Genomic DNA, 15,349 nt, shown 5'->3' on the forward strand with positions numbered 1-15,349 from the left:
TCAATCTGCAGACGGAGACAAAGTGGCTGAGACGAGGCCTTTCAAAAGCCATCAGTGTCCTCACATGCGGCCGAGGACAGCAGTCTGCTGCAAAGCAACTCCTGCGAGCTCACTGCAGACTGATGACCTCAATACGTGTTGTGGCATTTAACCCCCACACCCTCCACCTTCCACACATACACACACACACACACACACACAAACACAAACCACCTGATGTGGCATTTAAATGTTCAAACAGCTCATTTTAAAGTGACAGCCACCCCCAACCAGACACTGATTATCTGCCGACCCTCATGTGGGTGGAAACGTCAGCGAGGTGAGCAGAGCCGCCAAAAGCACCGCGAGTTAGACTCACATCCCAGCCTTCTCTACATGGCTGACATTCAAGGCGAAATAGTATCTGGTGTGAAGATGGGTGGAAATGACATAGTTGTTTAATTTGATTGTTGTCAGCTTTAAACAATGATGTGTCTTAAATAACAATCAGATAATCATATCAGCAGAAATGGGTTTTTCTTGCTGTAATCAATCCTCCCGTTTATACTGGACATTAAGAGATTCCAATGGAAGCGATAAGAGACAAAATCCACAGCCCTCGCTCTGTGCAAAAATGTAACAACTGATTTGAAGCTAAATTGAAGCTTAGGAAGTCAGAGTTAGATTAATCCAGTGTTATGTGCTGCGTTGCAGTGGACAGATGATAACAAAGAGAACATTTCGTACCGAAAACACTAACTTTGGAAGACAAATGCACATTTTGGTGACAAATACAGTGTGGAATTCATTTTTGCACTGGAGGAGGACTAAGGATTTTGTCCCTCATCACTTACACTGGAAGAGCAGTAGGAAGGTATCTCTTCGTGGAGGAACGATTACAGAAAACAAAACCTGCGTCACTGTTCATATACTGTTGTTTTATGACATATGAAAAAAATGTGAACCTATCCTTTAACTAACTTTGTGTCAAAAGCTTGGAAGAGAAGACAAAGTGACTCTTTATATGGTCTTAAAGTCCATTTTTTTTTATGTTGGGAAAAATCTGACAAAACAAGTGCAGATGCATCCATACAGGGCAGGACATCTGTGACGTGGGGATTTGGCTGTAGACATGAAGGTCTAAACATCTTCTCATGTAATTTATGTAAAATTCTTGCAGAATCATTTGATTACATGCAGTATTTCCATGAACTAGCTAGTCTCAAGTATTGTGTTTATAGTGCAGCATTATGTCCTTTATTTTACTTTATAATCACAAAGACTTAAATACCAAAGTTTTGCCAGAATGTTTTACAAAAATATGGAAAATAATGAGTTAAAAAAATAAGGGGGTCGTCTTTTTGTGGAGATAAATGTTCCTGTGGATAATTTCCCAGTCAACATAATTACTTTAAAAGAAGGCTGCAACGTGTGTCTGAAGGGTTTATAAAAGTAAATTAATTTCAGCTGAGATGAGATGTCATGAAATGAGATAATGCTCATTTGAGGGTTGACCCCTCACCCTGGCAGAGCTATAGCTGCACCTAGCTGCACAGGAAGGCACACAACTTACCGTGTGCAGGAGCCTCTTGCGTTCGTAGTGGGCTGCCACCGCCTGGCTGTTGTTGCAGAAGATCTCAGCCCGCCTGTGCACGGCGCCGTCTCTGTCTGTGCCGGGATGGAAGCCTGAGCCGGAGCTGGAGCTGGAGCTGGACCTGCCACGGCACTGCAGACGACTGCACATGGTGTCAGGTGAGCAGTTCAGCAGAAGAACCGCACTGGGTTCACCCATCTGACACACAAGGCAGAGGAGGAAGGGAAGTTAAAGTGCAGTTAAAGCAGTGAACTTCGGGCTACATCCTCCCCTGTACTTGATGCTTTGTGTCACCCTCCTGTTGTCCCATCAGTGTGAGTGTGTGTGTGTGTGTGTACTCTGCATCAAAAATGACATTTTTCTTCACTGTCAAACAAGTCTTTGTCATTATGAACACATCATTTCTGTTTGTCGTGCGTCCCCATTCCCTTCCATTATTTCCACACTTCTGTCACTCCTTCATTAACACAGTGAGTCATATTTAATTGTCATTTTTCACACTGATGTCAGTGCTACATGTCAAACAAGTCGGAGAGTTTCTTCTCCTTCTCACTCCTCACTTCACTTTGCGCTCATTTAAGTTTTGTGGGTACATGACTTCAACTCGTGTCTGCTGGTGGATAACTTTCCCTTCTTTTATTCTGCTGTCTGTCCTGTCAGCCTGATGCTCTGACCTTGGCTTCGTACTCCTCCGCCTGTCTCAGGTCTCTGGGGAAGCTGCTGATCACAAGACCTTTCCCCTGCCGTACTGACGACGCCACGGCATCACAAAGCAGCTCCAGCAGGGTGTCCTGGAGATCAAGTACACACATACAGCACAGGCATTAATTGCCATTCATACCTTAAAAAGCGAGGGGTTATGCATGTGTTCATATATAACATTTGTGTGAGGCCTTACTGCGGGCTCCTCCAGGGGCCCCAAAAGCTGCAGGTTCACTGTGTGTCAATTAACAGCAAATTTGTTTGGCAATAAAGCACAATATAATCTGAAATATGCACCTTAAAAATGATTCTTGAATCAGATCTTTAATGTTGTTACTACATGATGAATAATCCTAAATGTGTAAAATTGTACTGAAAATGGCTGCAAATGGCTGATTCTAACTTATTTCTATTATTGCTTTCTCTACTGATTAATGTTGATTCAGTTTATAAAATGTCAGAAAATAGTAAAAAAAAAAAGTCTATCACATGTTGCCAGAGCCCAATGTGTTGTCTGTGCATTGCTCTTTTTGTCCAGCCAACATTAAAATGTTTGTGATTCATTTTCTCTTGATGGATTAATTGATTAATTCACTAGTTTGAGTACTTCAGACTGGAACGAACTAGTTGACAGTATCAGTGTCAGCAAGTTGGTTTCTGGGGCTTTAGATAAAATATATGTATGTGTAGTCCGTAATTTGCACTGCACATGACAGCGCCTCTCTATCACACATACACTAATAGGACATTGGGGGAAACTTGGGATTCAGTATCTCGCCCAAGGACACATTGACACGTAGACAGGAGGAGCTGACGACGAACCACTGACCTTTAGATTAGTGGTCGGCCCGCTCTACCTCCTGAGCCACTGAAGGCAACAGGGTAAATTCATAATTAGTTGGAGGAATGGATGCCAGCTCATGTTCTACTTTACTGTGCATAAATAACCTACATACATTATATCCTGGTGCGTCTAGTGGCAGGTATAAATGCATTTATGTACTGTATGGAAGGTTTGTGACTGCAAGGCTGCTAGTTTGAATGTAGGATTAGAGCAGGAGGTGTGAAAAAATAATGAACTGATCTGGTAGAGGTGCTCATAGATACCCGTGTGCAGGGTGTAACACCTCACAATGTAAGATAACCCAACAACTTGACAAACTACAGCCTTAGAAATGACAGCAGTGGATGGGTTACTGAACGGGCACAGCTCCAGGTCATACAGAGCTTCTGTATGAAGTTAGTGTTATGTCTTGTCAGAAAGTCAAAATGACTACAAAGAGACGCAAAATGATACAACCTACAAACAGACGTAAAATGAGCACAGAGACACTGTAGTACACAACTAGTAAAAATAGATACCAAATGGCTACAGCTCTCTGTCAAAGTGTCAGCAAATATCAAACTCCATAAAAGTAATCTTCTAATGGGTTTTTTCACGGGATTGTATTACGCTGGACACTACTGCACTCGTGACATTTTCTACGCACTGGTACTCAAATCAAGTGCACCCTCTGCAATGAGTCGGCCTATTTAAAGGTGTGAAGCTCCACCTGCTCGCTGGCTCTGTAGGCCTGTTGCTAATGTTTCTATGAACACTGCTTTGGACTGTCGGCAGTCGTATCAAGTTGATTCAGAAGAAAGATCAGGAAATAAGTGTGTTGTGTTGTGTTGCTCCTTGTTGCTGCTGACTTTGGAGACCTCTTCGTCATATTAGCTTCAACCACCTAAACCAGGAAGTGATGTTAGCTTGGAGCTAACACTGAAACACCTCCAAATGGCTTCACACTGAAATGCTGGAGTTAATGCTTCGCCTCACCAAACTCTGGTAAGTGTTTGTTGTATCTTTGCTCTGCTCGGTCCGTGTTTGTGTGGATTATTGCTCTCCAACGGGTGCATGTGGTTGTTTCCTGGCCTCTGCTGCCTGTGCTAACTATGCTAACTTTGGTCTTATGCTGCTGCACTTTATCCTGGTTGTTTGACATGACTATAATGTTGCTGGTGATGCTAACTTGCTTTGTGGCATGACATAATTTCTGAGCTGTTGTTTTGGGAGTTTCATACTGGCCCAGTTTAGACTGTGGTCTCTTGTATATTGTACATTGAGTGAGTGATAGCATGTCATCAGTTCTCTGTATTACTGTCTTCATTAGAAAACTCCAGACTGTTGTTGCCTTCACGTCTTCTTCACATATTCTCCACACACTTTATATTCAGCCTAGCATTGGACATACAATATAATTCAACTCACAGCAATTGTGTTGGTTTATAGGCAACACTTTTCTATAGTATGCTCTTCTTCATAAAATGATTATATGTGATCTGCTGTTTATGCTGCTGCTGCACTCAGCTGCTCTCGTCTGTAATGGATCTTTATCTGCTGCTTATCAACACTACATAACTGTCTTGGATTGAAATGTGCTGAAGTTGAGAATAACTTGGCTGCACAGCTGGCGTGTCTGACTGCTGCAGGTCAGCTGGGTATATATCGTGCCAATTCACTTAGCAACGTCACTCAGTTGCCAGTTCATTAGGTACAACTAGCTAAAACTAATGCAGAAGCCCTGTGATAAACACTGTAACCTTGGTGAAGGTGGGTTGTTGTAGGGCTGTTGTAATAGTAATAAAGCACCGGTTATAGCATTCCCTGCTTTGTGTCTAAGTAGATAAACAAGCTATGCTGGACTTATACAGTATGCAGCATTCTACTAATTCCATGCATATATATTCATATAATAAATCAATTATTGTGGCTGAACTGTTATTGCTTTTTAATACCATTCACAGGGAAGTACAGTGTATGTAGAAAACAGTGTTTTTGGGGCATTTTCTCTATTTGATTGTTATCAGCTGAGAAGTTCAGGAAATATGAGGAGAAATATAAAAAGTTGAAGGTTACGGTTTTCATTTTTTTACATTTGTCTGTATTTATTGAATTCAGGTTCAAAACTCCTTACTGCTCAGATACCATAGTGTCCTCGAAGGTCAACGGCAAGATGCTCCAGTCAATAAGTCCCTGAGCAACATCATTAACTATTTGTTGATGCACTCATATTAGCATTTGAGAGAAGAACTCACAAGAAGGAAGAGGCACAGCAGTGTCATTTACCAAGGCCCGACCTTGTCCAAAGGTAGATATGCTCTTAACTGAATATTCATGATCAACTCTACAGCCTGAGCTGAGGCCCTGAGCTGCCAAAGACACATCAAATCAAATCATGTGCAGCTCGCACACACCAAGGAAATCAAGCAGTCCACTAGTGCTGGTAGTTTAACACATTAAATGTTGAGGACTTTCAGTCTTTCATATCAGCTTAGAATACGCAGTATGTGTGATTCCACCTCTGGATGGTGACACAAGACCACACATGGGGGGGGGGGGGTCCCACGTTGCTGCATGTAGTAGATGGCACACATGTGGCCAGACAGGGAGCTGACGGTGTAGTGTGGGATCACAGTTGACAGAGAATAATAAATTGCTCTTTCTGTGTTGCCAGGCAACAGTACATTCACATTTTACCAAGTCCAACTTTCACTATGTGGTTTTTACAGTTTAGCACTCAGCCGTGAGCCACAAATGACAGCGTTTCATCTCATGTTGAGATAACAACCTTAACTCTGATGTGGGTGTGATTTATTTTATTACAGTAGGTTGTGTAATGTGTTGTGCTGTAAACCTGGTGAGGTGCACTCCCATTCCCAGTGTGGGATTATTCATCATCCTCTCTCTCTCTCTCTCTCTCTCTCTCTCTCTCTCTCCATAATTATGTCACTGTCACATAAAAGTAAGTGTTTGGCATTGACTGTGTCAGCGAAGGCATTGGGACATGACCTTAATGTGTTGTAAGAAGCTTAGATAGCTGAGCTCTGCTTGAAAGCCACTGGTTTTCTCCATTGAGATGATAGAAAGTTAAAGAAAATCTCTGCGTGTGAGTCTTATATACGTCTTGCTTTCGATTCCATGCTCCACTTTTTAATCTTGAAATGATGAAAAGGCTGGGAGTCTCTGCTTTTCTAGAGTCAGTGTTTTCCATTGTTTTTTTTATTGTTTGTGTTGCTCACAAAACAGAAAAGACAAAAAACCTTTTTCATTTTTTCAAAGCGTTGGTTCAACCAAACTCCAAAAGAAAAACTGTCCTCACTCACTTCTAGCATATTTAGTTTTGTTTGATATGTGACTTGTGCTGGCATCCCAACAGTCGGGCTAAAAGAAAATTTGTTTGTGGGGCTCAAAAGATTAAAAACGAAAAAAAAAAAAAGGAACAAGGGGACAGTTGTTCCTTTTTTTTTTATTTTTTTTTATAGGATAATCCACATTTGTCACTGAACAGTTTTCAGACCGAATGAGACTTCCGCCTGCCTGTTAGACTGAAGGGCAGAGATGACACTGAAGCGCCGAAGCTCGTTTCACTCCTGTGAATCATACTGTTTCAGCAAATTGTGTCAAATGAAAAATACTGCGTTACTGGTGCTTCAGAAACGGCTTCATTCAGTCTGACAGTTTGGAAGGTTTTTCAGCTCAACTACGTGATATAATGTGGTGGACATTAAAGAGATAAGAAGAGAGGAGAGTAAACTAGAAACATGGTGATGTGTAATAAAAGTAATCAGCTAATTGAATGAGCATTGGGCCTAAACGGCACCAGTAAGGTACATCAGTATTTTGTTTCTGGGCTTTTAAGAAAATCCATTTAATAGTGCTGTAACATCTACATTTAATCCAGCACTAAGTATTGCAGATTTAATATCGTGCAGGCTTCTTGGACTTTTTTTTGCACACGTATGAGAGAAAACTATTAAAACAGTGAGCTGTGCTGTGACACCATTCTTGGAGGGGCTGCTATAAGTTTTACAAACCACCAGATGTCGCTGTACCTGTTTTATTTTAAGTCTCAAAGATATGAAACTGTTTTTTGGCACAAATAAGAAAGCCCCAAAGTGTCACAAGGCTTCATCCACCATAACTACTACTACTATTTACACCACTGTACCAAAAATGAAAAGAAAACTTCACTTAAATGACGTCTTTTCCCAGCTAACAAAAGGATAACTCCCAGTCTACTGAGGAATCCACATTTCACTGAGGACGGTCTCTCTCAAGGACAAAAAAGAAAATGACAATGTGACTCAGTAAACACTGACAATACAAGCAAGACTTTAATTATTAATCAGCCGTACTTGGTATTGCAAAAGCATCAAAGCATGGTGGGTTTTGTAAGTTAGAACAAAGAAATGTTTAACTCAAGAAAACTAAAGGTTAAATCAATGAATAGTAACTGAGCTTAAAGAATACTTGCCTGTGATTTGGCCGAACTAACAAATGACAAGCATGGTGAGGAATAAAGGTGCAAGTGGGACAAATGGTGTGGTCTCACCCACTTTAAATCTGCAGTAACTGATTTTTTTTTTTTTTTTAAATGTAAGTCCAGTATTAACCCTCTTTGAACTCTGTTTTTGGTCTCCACCAACTTCTGAGAGAAATGTCTGGCTCCTCAGCTGCTAAATGCTCCACATTGTTGTCATTTGGAGTTCGGCAGGTAGTGCACAGTGGGTATATCTTTTTCTCTAAAAACAGCTGCCTGCTGCAGCTCCAGCTCGTACAGTATAACCTGACACTTCCCATAATTTCTATAGGAATGTGCTCATGCTTACACCATCTGCTGCTGCAGCTGACTCCAACACCTAAATGTGATTTAATGTTCATATATGTTTGTTATAAGGAGATTAATTTTCCAGCAGGATTTTGAAGGTGCCCTGTGGAGTTTCCTTATAAAGAACGAAGTTATGTTTTTATTCACAACACATTACCCACTAAAATGTATGTGTGTCTCTGACTAAAACAAACCATTTATACTTGCCAATGTCAGTATGTCACCAAGCCAAGTTAGCATTAGCCTTAAAGTAACACTGTACAGTCATTAACTAGTTTTAGACAAGTGGAAATTTTGACCTTTTGGTGACAGTAAATGCGAATTCAGGGACCGGTCATTAAGTTTGATCACCTTGGGACCGTGAATGTCTGCGGCAGATTTCATGGAAATACAACCTTTAATAGCTGATATAACTGACTGTGGACTGTGGTGTTTAACTCACAGACTCCTTTTCCCATGGTAGCGTGGGTGAAAATGTATGCTTATGATAATGAATAAATGCATCACCTCCACTGTGTACAGCTGGGTGCTGAAGCCCATTGCATTAATGCAGTATATCATTTTGTTTGACTGCAGAATGATGTATGTGCAGACTGTTTTCACATTTATCTGCTGAAGGGGGGAAAGTTTCTCTCAGTGCTCATCTCAAATCCGAGTTTTAAGTGTATATGAGCAGGTTTTTGTGACAAGAAATGGACTTCTCTGTGAAGTATTGTATTTTGAACTAGAGTTAACTTCTCATGGTTGTGTGCCTCCGCCGACCAGCCAAGCTGCAGGAAATATGGCCACAATCTCTCCTTCCTGAGTTACAATGTTGAATAATGACCAGAAGTGTTTTGACAGAACATTATGATGTCACAGTGAAGTTGACCTTTGAGCATTTTGATATAAAATGTCACTTCACCATTTTATCCTATCAGACATGTGTGTTTGTGTTTGTGTCAAAATTAATGTATGAATTGGTGAGTTACAGTCAAGAATGTGTTTTGTGAGGTTACCGTGACCTTGACCTTTAACCAAAACACTGAGACATTGCGTAAACTGGAACAGGACGGAGAGATGGATGGACAAGCCGAAAACAGAATGCCTCCAGTCCTGGCTGTCACTGACGCACAGGAATAATTAAGCACTTTTTTGACCTTTAATTAATGACCTACTCAGTCTCCTGTCGATAATCTAGCATGAGTACCTCACTCATATGAACGACGGTATTATAGAGGATTGTCAAATTTGAAAATGACTGTCATTATTCTGACAGTAGTGGCAGTTTTCACTGTATTGTGAGCTTGTTAAAACAGCTACGGTAAAATTTGATGAGCTTCAGCTTTTGCTGCACATCTGTGAACTGAAAACCACTTTCCCACTGTCTGCTGGAGAGAGCTTGTATTAAGTGACTAGCTGAAGTCGACTCCCTACTCTGATGAACATGTTTACGCCTCCTCAGAAAATATGTTTCCCTCAGAGTGTTTGGAGTTATAGATAATTTATCTGGGTTTACACTCTGTCAGTGAATTGATGTTTTCAGCTCAGACAGCCATGTCAGCTCTGAAGAGTACAGTGTGTGTTAGAGTGCAATCTCTGTGAAAGCCATTATGAGCACCACTGAATGTATAATATTTCAGCTCTGTCCCGCCTCTTGTATTTATTTCTTTATGGCATTGGCAGGAAAACATATTTTATAGTACATCAGATGTTTTATCTTTCAGTGACGGCATAGAAAGACCTATCTTAGTGCATTTTTCTGACTGAACTTCATTCATCTTCAGCTGTCTGTGTTCATGAAATAATAATCTGTAAGATCTTCTATTTGAATTATGATTTTGTTGGCTTGCTGTACTGCTCTGTGCTCATTGCTGTCATGTTTTTGCACTACTCTACCCAGAGATCACCTGTCAATCAAAAAGTGTGGGCGGTTGGTTCTGTGACATCTTTATTTATTTTTCTGTTCAGGCGACATTTTACAGTCACTGCTCCCACTTAATACCCTATTAATTGCAAACAAACCACTTTTTCTTTACATCCTCCTTAGAAGCACATTTTTGAACAACGGGTACAATTATCAGTAAAATTAAGTGAAATGAAAAGTGAAAATTATGCCATTTGTATTCGATCCGTCTAGTCCCCTGTTTCTGCAAAGCAGAACTGCAGCCTCTCAAAACGCCCAGAGAGGCACATCATGTTCTCACAGCGCTGCAGGTCTGAGTTCAGCTCAGGCTCATTTGTTGCCAACTTGACTGCAACGAAAAATATCCTATGGGCCAAGAACATGTTTTTCCATAGACTGCAATTCTAAAAGACACTTGAAACTTCAAAGGTCAATTATTAAATCTGTATTGAAATAAGTGAAAACATTTAACATTTTTAAAAATGTCTCCAGAAAAGCAGCAACTGCAGCTGGTTTCCCACTGGCTTTTGTAAAGGTGCCTTTATACCGTGTGATAACAACATTCGTAGATGTTTTCTGTATGTCACACTGTGCTGGAGGGGTGTTATTAAATCCTGTTCTGCAATCTGTGTCAGACTGTTATATCAGTTTGAGGTGTGTCACATTGTGCGGTCAGTGCAGGGTGAATTGTACTATGGAGTAGAGGCCCGTCATCAGCTCATGTCATCCATTCGTGCAGCGCTTGCATTTTTAAAATGCAGCCAAACTAGAATTAAAAAAGTTTTGGCTGTAGTGCTGACACTTCTATATATCAATACACCACAAGATAGGGACGAGAAAGAAACTTCGGACCGTGTCATGGCAGGACTTTATTGTAAAAATGGCATTTACCAATGTTCTGGATTGACAAGCAAAGATTTTACCACTTTTCTCTCACAACTGTCAACTAACATCTCCGACAGCCCAAAGTTACAGTGTACTGTAACTTAACTTAATTGAGATTCACTGGTCTTTATGGAAAAGTGAAATATGTTCCTGTGCTGGACTATTCATTACAAGATGAATGAGTAAATTAAGTTCTCTATCTGTTGTGACTGTGGCACATAAACATCGGCAGTGCAACTAGACTACCACACTGACCTCGGGCAGCTGCTCTCCTCTCTCCAGGATGTCCCGCAGGTGGCGCCCTCTGTCACTGTGAGACTGCAGCTCGTTACACAACAGGTCACCCAGGGTGACACGACGCAGGCCGAACCTGTCCTCCATCCGTTCACACTGGAGAGCCTTCCCTGAGCCAGGACCACCTGCGAGCAAACACAAACACACGTTTGTACAGCTATCTTTGTGAGGACACAATGACATAATGCATTCCCAAGTCCCTTACCCAAATCTTAACCATTACAACTGAATGCCTCATCCTAGGATCGGGCGAAATGTCCAAACCAAAATTAGAGAGAGAGAGAGAGAGAGAGAGAGAGAGAGAGAGAGAGAGAGAGAGAGAGAGAGAGAGAGAGAGCTACCTACTTGTGGGTATTTATGAGGAAAAAGGTGTGTGGGAGAGAAGCCAGACTTCAAGAGGGAGGATAGAAGAGAGGAAACGGATAGCAGCTGGGTAGGTGAACTGTGTATATTTATATGTGCGTGTGCATGTCCATACACATCACAGGTCTGATTCATTGCCACAGGCTCAGAGCCAGGTTATCACAGATGATTATCTGAATCTATCTGCCCTGCTGCGCCTTGGTTTAACACACACACACACACACACACACACACACACACACACACACACACACACAATTTTGCAGCTACACTTGTCAGGACATTGCATTGACTTCCATTCATTGTAGACAGTCTAACCCCAGCACTAAAGTCTCATTTATGCTTCTCATTAGATGTGTATACCAGTACAGATTAAGCCTTCTGTCTGTACTCTGAATTAATTTTGTGTGTATTTGTGCACGAAACAGATGAAACAGAAGTCTATAGTTCAAGTGCGACACGCCCATAGGACACGATGAAGACATTTTCTAAATGGCGGAAATTTTTGAGGAGAGGTTATGTGAGTTGGTCAGAAATTTTAAACATTTAAAGGGACTAACAATTACTATGGGAATTCATTATGAGATTGACTCTGAGCTGCCCTCTAGTGACTGTATTGCTTAACATCCATGCTAATGTAAAGGCTGCATGGGGGTATGTGGGCAGTGACGGCTGCATCATTTGAAATGGAAGTGTCTATTTCCATCTGTAACCTCAACAACTCCTCCAACCTCAACAACCATATAGGTCGTTTTTTTCAACCCTCTGATACGACCTATAGGAGTGTCTCCTGAAATAGTGCCCCTATGGCGACATGTGTACTGGACCTTGGTTGTCAGGGTTACCATAATAAACACACGACTGCACCGGTGTACTGCTTGTCGCTGTTGTTACTGAAATAACAGCCATGGCTTGGTTAGGTTTAGGAAAAGATTGAGATTTGGGTTAAAATAAGTACTTCCTCAACATTAGACGATGTGTTGTCATGGTTACAATAATAACAACGTAGTTAACTTTGTTGAACGTTCATGGATAAAAGGAACAACATAAACTGCTGGTTTCACATGGGAGTCGAACACCGCTCTCCCGTGTCACCTTCCTTTGTCTTGCTGATCCATCTATCCACCACAACCTCTTCCTGACGTAGACTTTCGTCTCTCTTTATACTACGTCTCCGCACTTTTCCCTTTGCTCCAGTCATAAATACTACGGCCACTAAATGTCACCTAACAACAAAATGTAACAATGGGTCATAATAACCCTAACCCCTAATTTAAACCTAAACCCAACTTCAACCCTAAACCCACGAACACAAACAAAGCCAGAAGAAATACAGCTGCCGTGTCTTTACTTCACTGTGGCAGGTTTCACTTATCAATAACGGAGAACATTCCAGTCTACCTGCTCAGCCTCCGCGTTGTGAGGTCTGCAGGTGTTTTATTGCGGGTTAACTGCATTACTTGGCCATGAAGGTGTGTGAGGCATTGGTGGGAGGCAGCAATTTATCATGACCAGCCTTGAGCCCAGTAATAAAACTCTGGATGTGCTTCATATTCATCAGCATGCTGCCTCTAATGCGAGAGTCGCTGCCCTCCGCCCACCTTCAAAAACAAATGTCCTCATCACCATTTCCTCAGAGTGCGTGGACTGATATGAGCTCGGATCACCCAGGGACGACCATGAAGTCAGAAAAGGTCCATAAGAAATGGGGTGGGGGGGGGTGTTATAGATTCATTCATTGTATATTCAGCACTTTTACACCGACATGCCTGCTCAATGAAAGTATTCCTCTGTTGCTTAACGCCTCCGCCAGGAATTAAAATAATGACCCACCCGGGCTGAAGAGGAAACCCTTAGAAGCTTGTTAGTGACTCTCCTAGTTAGTTGGACCTGCTGTAGAAATCAGCTTTGAGGGTAAAGATAGCTTCTCTCTGTGAGACCATCTGAAATTTAATCACCTCTCTCACCAAGAGAGGATGAAGTGTATCTGTCAGACCTCTGTGCTGTTCTTTATACTACTCCAACTTTTCTGATTTGTACTCTCTCTTTCTGTTTTGTATTTTAAGTTTGCAATAGGTAAAATGATAGACAGCAACATGGTGACAAAACTAATTTGGACAAATGTATAAACTAATCCAAATATATAAAAACAAATATATGATAAAAATACAATAAAATGGGCTAGCAGCAGCTGTTTTGTTTCTTCCTTTAATTACACCAAAAAATGAGACAAAATCTTCCTCTTCTTTGCTGTTTAAGTTCATTTTCTCAGTTTCCTTCAAACATTCTCCACTGAGGTTAAACTAGTTAACTTAGTTCATTTACATAAAATTTAATAATTTACATTAAATGTACAAAAAAAAATTTGGCAAAAGAAAATGCAAATGAAAGCGTCTGCTGCTGTTATACAAATATTAGGATTCCTCAAGATAAACAGCTGGTGGCGCTAATTCTCCATTCGGGTGCCAATATGATGCACACAAGTGACCCGCTTCATGTTTCATGTACTTTCGTCATATTTTGCTTTTAATACATCAAAAAACAACTTGTTTTTTTATATGCAAATCCAAAATCTGCATAAATAATGATTAAGCCTTAACTGTTGATGATTATGAACTGACATCCGGGAATCTGGGTACTTTTTGGCATAAAATCTAATAAGGAAAAGAATAAATAATAAAAAGAAAGAACTAGCTACAGCTTTGCAAATCAGAAAAGATTTTTGAGCTCTGCTGAGCATCGTGTAGTTTCTCTGCTGGTGTTCATGTTGGAGATTTAGATCTGAGAAACCCATACCAGCTCCCTCTGTGTGAACAGGTCTGTCACAGCACTGTCTGCGATTAAAGCCAAAGTGACAGATGAATATGTTAGAAAGAGTCGGACAGCAGACAGAGATGAAGATGAAAAACATGAAACAAGAGGGCAGAGGACCAGACGGAGGGAAAAATTCTCTCTGTGGTAATTTAATTTGTGTATGCAGTGCTGCTACATAATTACATTTTCCTTGAAGTTTCAGCAGGTAATATTTTGATGTAAAAAAAAAATAAAATCAGTCTATATGACAAATGGGCTGCAGCGGTAACAAGCCTCTCGCCCCCACTAATTGAGACACCTCAGTTATCCACTTCAGTTTCAGATGATCACTGAGAGGAAATTCTGTCAGTGCACAGGAAGTGCGAAATCAAAGCCTGAAAGCAAAAATGAAAAACGTTCCTGCCAACACAAAGGAACGAGGGCTGTGAGTGCTGGATTCCTAGATGATGGTTGAATGGGCTTTGAAAATATTTTTCTTTTCCACTGTCAACATCCACTTTGAAGGATGTTGTTCACTGAGGTCACATTAAATCTTTTTCAGTAATGAACACAGACTGTAGGAAGTGGCCAGTGGTTTTCTGCAGAGACGTTTTTTGGGTTCATGTTTGTCATGTGTTTTGAGCTACAAGTTCCAAATGTTGACGATGGGATGCGGCCTGAGTGACACGAGCAAGATGAACACTCAGCCATAGGCAAATCCCTTTTAGTACCAATAAAAAACTGTTGAAAAGTGAAAATGGCTTTCAGAAAAGGGCTGGAACCTTTTTGTTACTTGCGTTATCAATTCGTCTGTTGCCTGAAAACTGCAACTTTGCAATAATAGCATAGCAACTGCAAAGAAGTTTGTCAAGCTATGGATGGGGTGCATGGTGCGTTAGATAGAGCTATACTCTGAGGGTCGTGTCTATTTTTTTTTAAATTGCCTTTCCAAAACCAAAACTAAAAAAAACAAAAGTGTAATAAATGGATAGTGTGCTTATCAGTTAGCATATCATTGGCCATCTGCATTGTGTGGTTACAGGTTATGTTCCAAAAAACAGTGTTTATTATTGACACATCCATTTGTTTCTCATCTCTATATAGCGCTGAGCTATGCTAACATGTATGTAGCCATCAAACGCATGTTCAAGACCCTTTTGGTTCAGGTTATTTAGCTAGCTAGCTACAGCTAACAAAAATGAG

At 40.9% G+C, this 15,349-nt stretch overlaps 1 protein-coding gene across 1 annotated transcript in view; it reads right to left on the bottom strand.

Moving 5' to 3' along the window:
- Positions 1 to 9: 9 nt before the first annotated feature.
- ak5 (adenylate kinase 5) overlaps positions 10 to 15,349 on the bottom strand; it is a 76,446-nt gene continuing 61,106 nt past the window's right edge. The window contains exons 11-13 of the mRNA XM_023410914.2: positions 10,952 to 11,115; positions 2,248 to 2,364; positions 10 to 1,771 (exon numbers count right to left, since the gene is read on the bottom strand). Of these exons, the coding sequence (XP_023266682.1) occupies positions 1,460 to 1,771; positions 2,248 to 2,364; positions 10,952 to 11,115 (593 nt within the window). The 3' untranslated portion in view covers positions 10 to 1,459. The remainder of the gene's footprint in view (positions 1,772 to 2,247; positions 2,365 to 10,951; positions 11,116 to 15,349) is intronic.

This window comes from Seriola lalandi, unplaced genomic scaffold (assembly GCF_002814215.2).
Source record: "Seriola lalandi dorsalis isolate HSWRI2012SDOR001 ecotype SW California unplaced genomic scaffold, Sedor1 jcf7180002054441, whole genome shotgun sequence".
In the NCBI taxonomy this organism is placed as follows: domain Eukaryota; kingdom Metazoa; phylum Chordata; class Actinopteri; order Carangiformes; family Carangidae; genus Seriola; species Seriola lalandi.